Here is a 1,355-nt window from a genome sequence, read left to right as displayed (position 1 = left end):
AAAAGAATTTTTTTCTGCATACTCTTTTCTGCTGTCGTTTATCATAAACAAAAGAAAAAAAAAATTGGTTAAATGGCCTCTAAGGGTTGCTTCATTGCGGTCCTCATTGCCCGCACTCACGATCATGTCCCTCTCTGTAGCTACACCGACGAGAATTACGCCAACTGTAACCAGATTCGACAGCAAGAACAACGTATTCTAGAGCGTATGGAAAGTCCTGCAGCAACAGCTGATCGAAAAGATGCTAAAGGTTGCTATTATCAAAGTTTTGATCACCGTGATTGTATTTATTTTGCATTTCAAGATGCTGCTACAGATTTGACAATTATTACAGCTGTTAATAAATTACTTTTACGAAATTCAGGTGATATTGCAGCTACAAATCGTTTAGCATGTGGTTTACTTGATTTGGTATTTGCAGAATTTATGCGTATGTATTCTGTTACGGAGATTGTAGCCAAAACCGTACGACCATTTCAGTTTATTAAGTTTGATACCACACTTCAGAAACTCATTCTACAAGTACAGCAGGATAAACGTGGTGATAATGTTTTAATTGGTGGAACAGGAGCAGCCCAGCAGGGGACTGGACAGCGCCGTCAGGTAAATCCACACTACGATGCATTGCGACAGGAACTCACAGATGTTCATTTTGTAATGCGCAAAAATCTTGAAGATTTAATGACGCGGGGTGAGAAACTTGAAACGATGAATCAATTTAGTGCTCAATTAGTAGATCAGAGCTCCCGTTTTTATAAAAAGACTGTACATATGAATAGAATGCGATTGTTGCGACTGTATGGACCACCAGCTGTGGTGGGGATTATTCTTATCATTTTCTTCTATTTCTACTTTTTTTAGTTACTGGATGTCTTTAAAAAAAACAAAAAAAAAAAACAGAAAAGGCAGTAGCTGTTTCAGCCATTTTCTTTTCCATTAAAGATGAATGCTGCTGATGAAATGTTCTATAAACCTATCTCTTTCTGTGTGTGTTTGTGTTTGTGCGCTTCTGCTTGTGCTTGTGCCTCAGTCCATGTGTCTGTGTGTATGTGTGTGTACAAGTGGTCTGTTGATGGAAAAGCAAGTTTGATATCACAAATGAAAGAAAATACCTCCGTGTTACCTTTTGCATACATTGGCTTTTGTCATGTTTTTTTTTTTTCTTTCCTTTCTATGTATGTATCTATGTGTATATTTTTCTTATTTGGCTAACCCTTTTTTTTCTTTTATTACCTTTTTTCTCTCGATTTCCTTTCTTTTCATTCTTTTCCTAATATCTTTTTTTCCAAGGAACCAAGAACGCTAGTAGAAACAAAACACTAAACAATCAAACAAAAAAAAAAAAAAAAAAAAAA

General features: G+C 35.9%; 1 protein-coding gene across 1 annotated transcript; it reads left to right on the top strand.

Moving 5' to 3' along the window:
* Positions 1-72: 72 nt before the first annotated feature.
* TM35_000032450 (synaptobrevin-type transport protein) lies at positions 73-861 on the top strand (the record flags this gene model as incomplete). Its single annotated transcript, XM_029022012.1, has 1 exon — positions 73-861. The coding sequence occupies one exon, from the start codon at positions 73-75 to the stop codon at positions 859-861; it is 789 nt and encodes a 262-aa protein (XP_028886558.1).
* Between the last annotated feature and the right edge of the window lie 494 nt (positions 862-1,355).

Source organism: Trypanosoma theileri (assembly GCF_002087225.1).
Source record: "Trypanosoma theileri isolate Edinburgh chromosome Unknown TM35_Tth_3_V1, whole genome shotgun sequence".
NCBI classification, from domain to species: Eukaryota; Euglenozoa; class Kinetoplastea; order Trypanosomatida; family Trypanosomatidae; genus Trypanosoma; species Trypanosoma theileri.
Note: the sequence above shows the minus strand (reverse complement) of the source record. Positions and strands in the feature narration are given on the sequence as shown.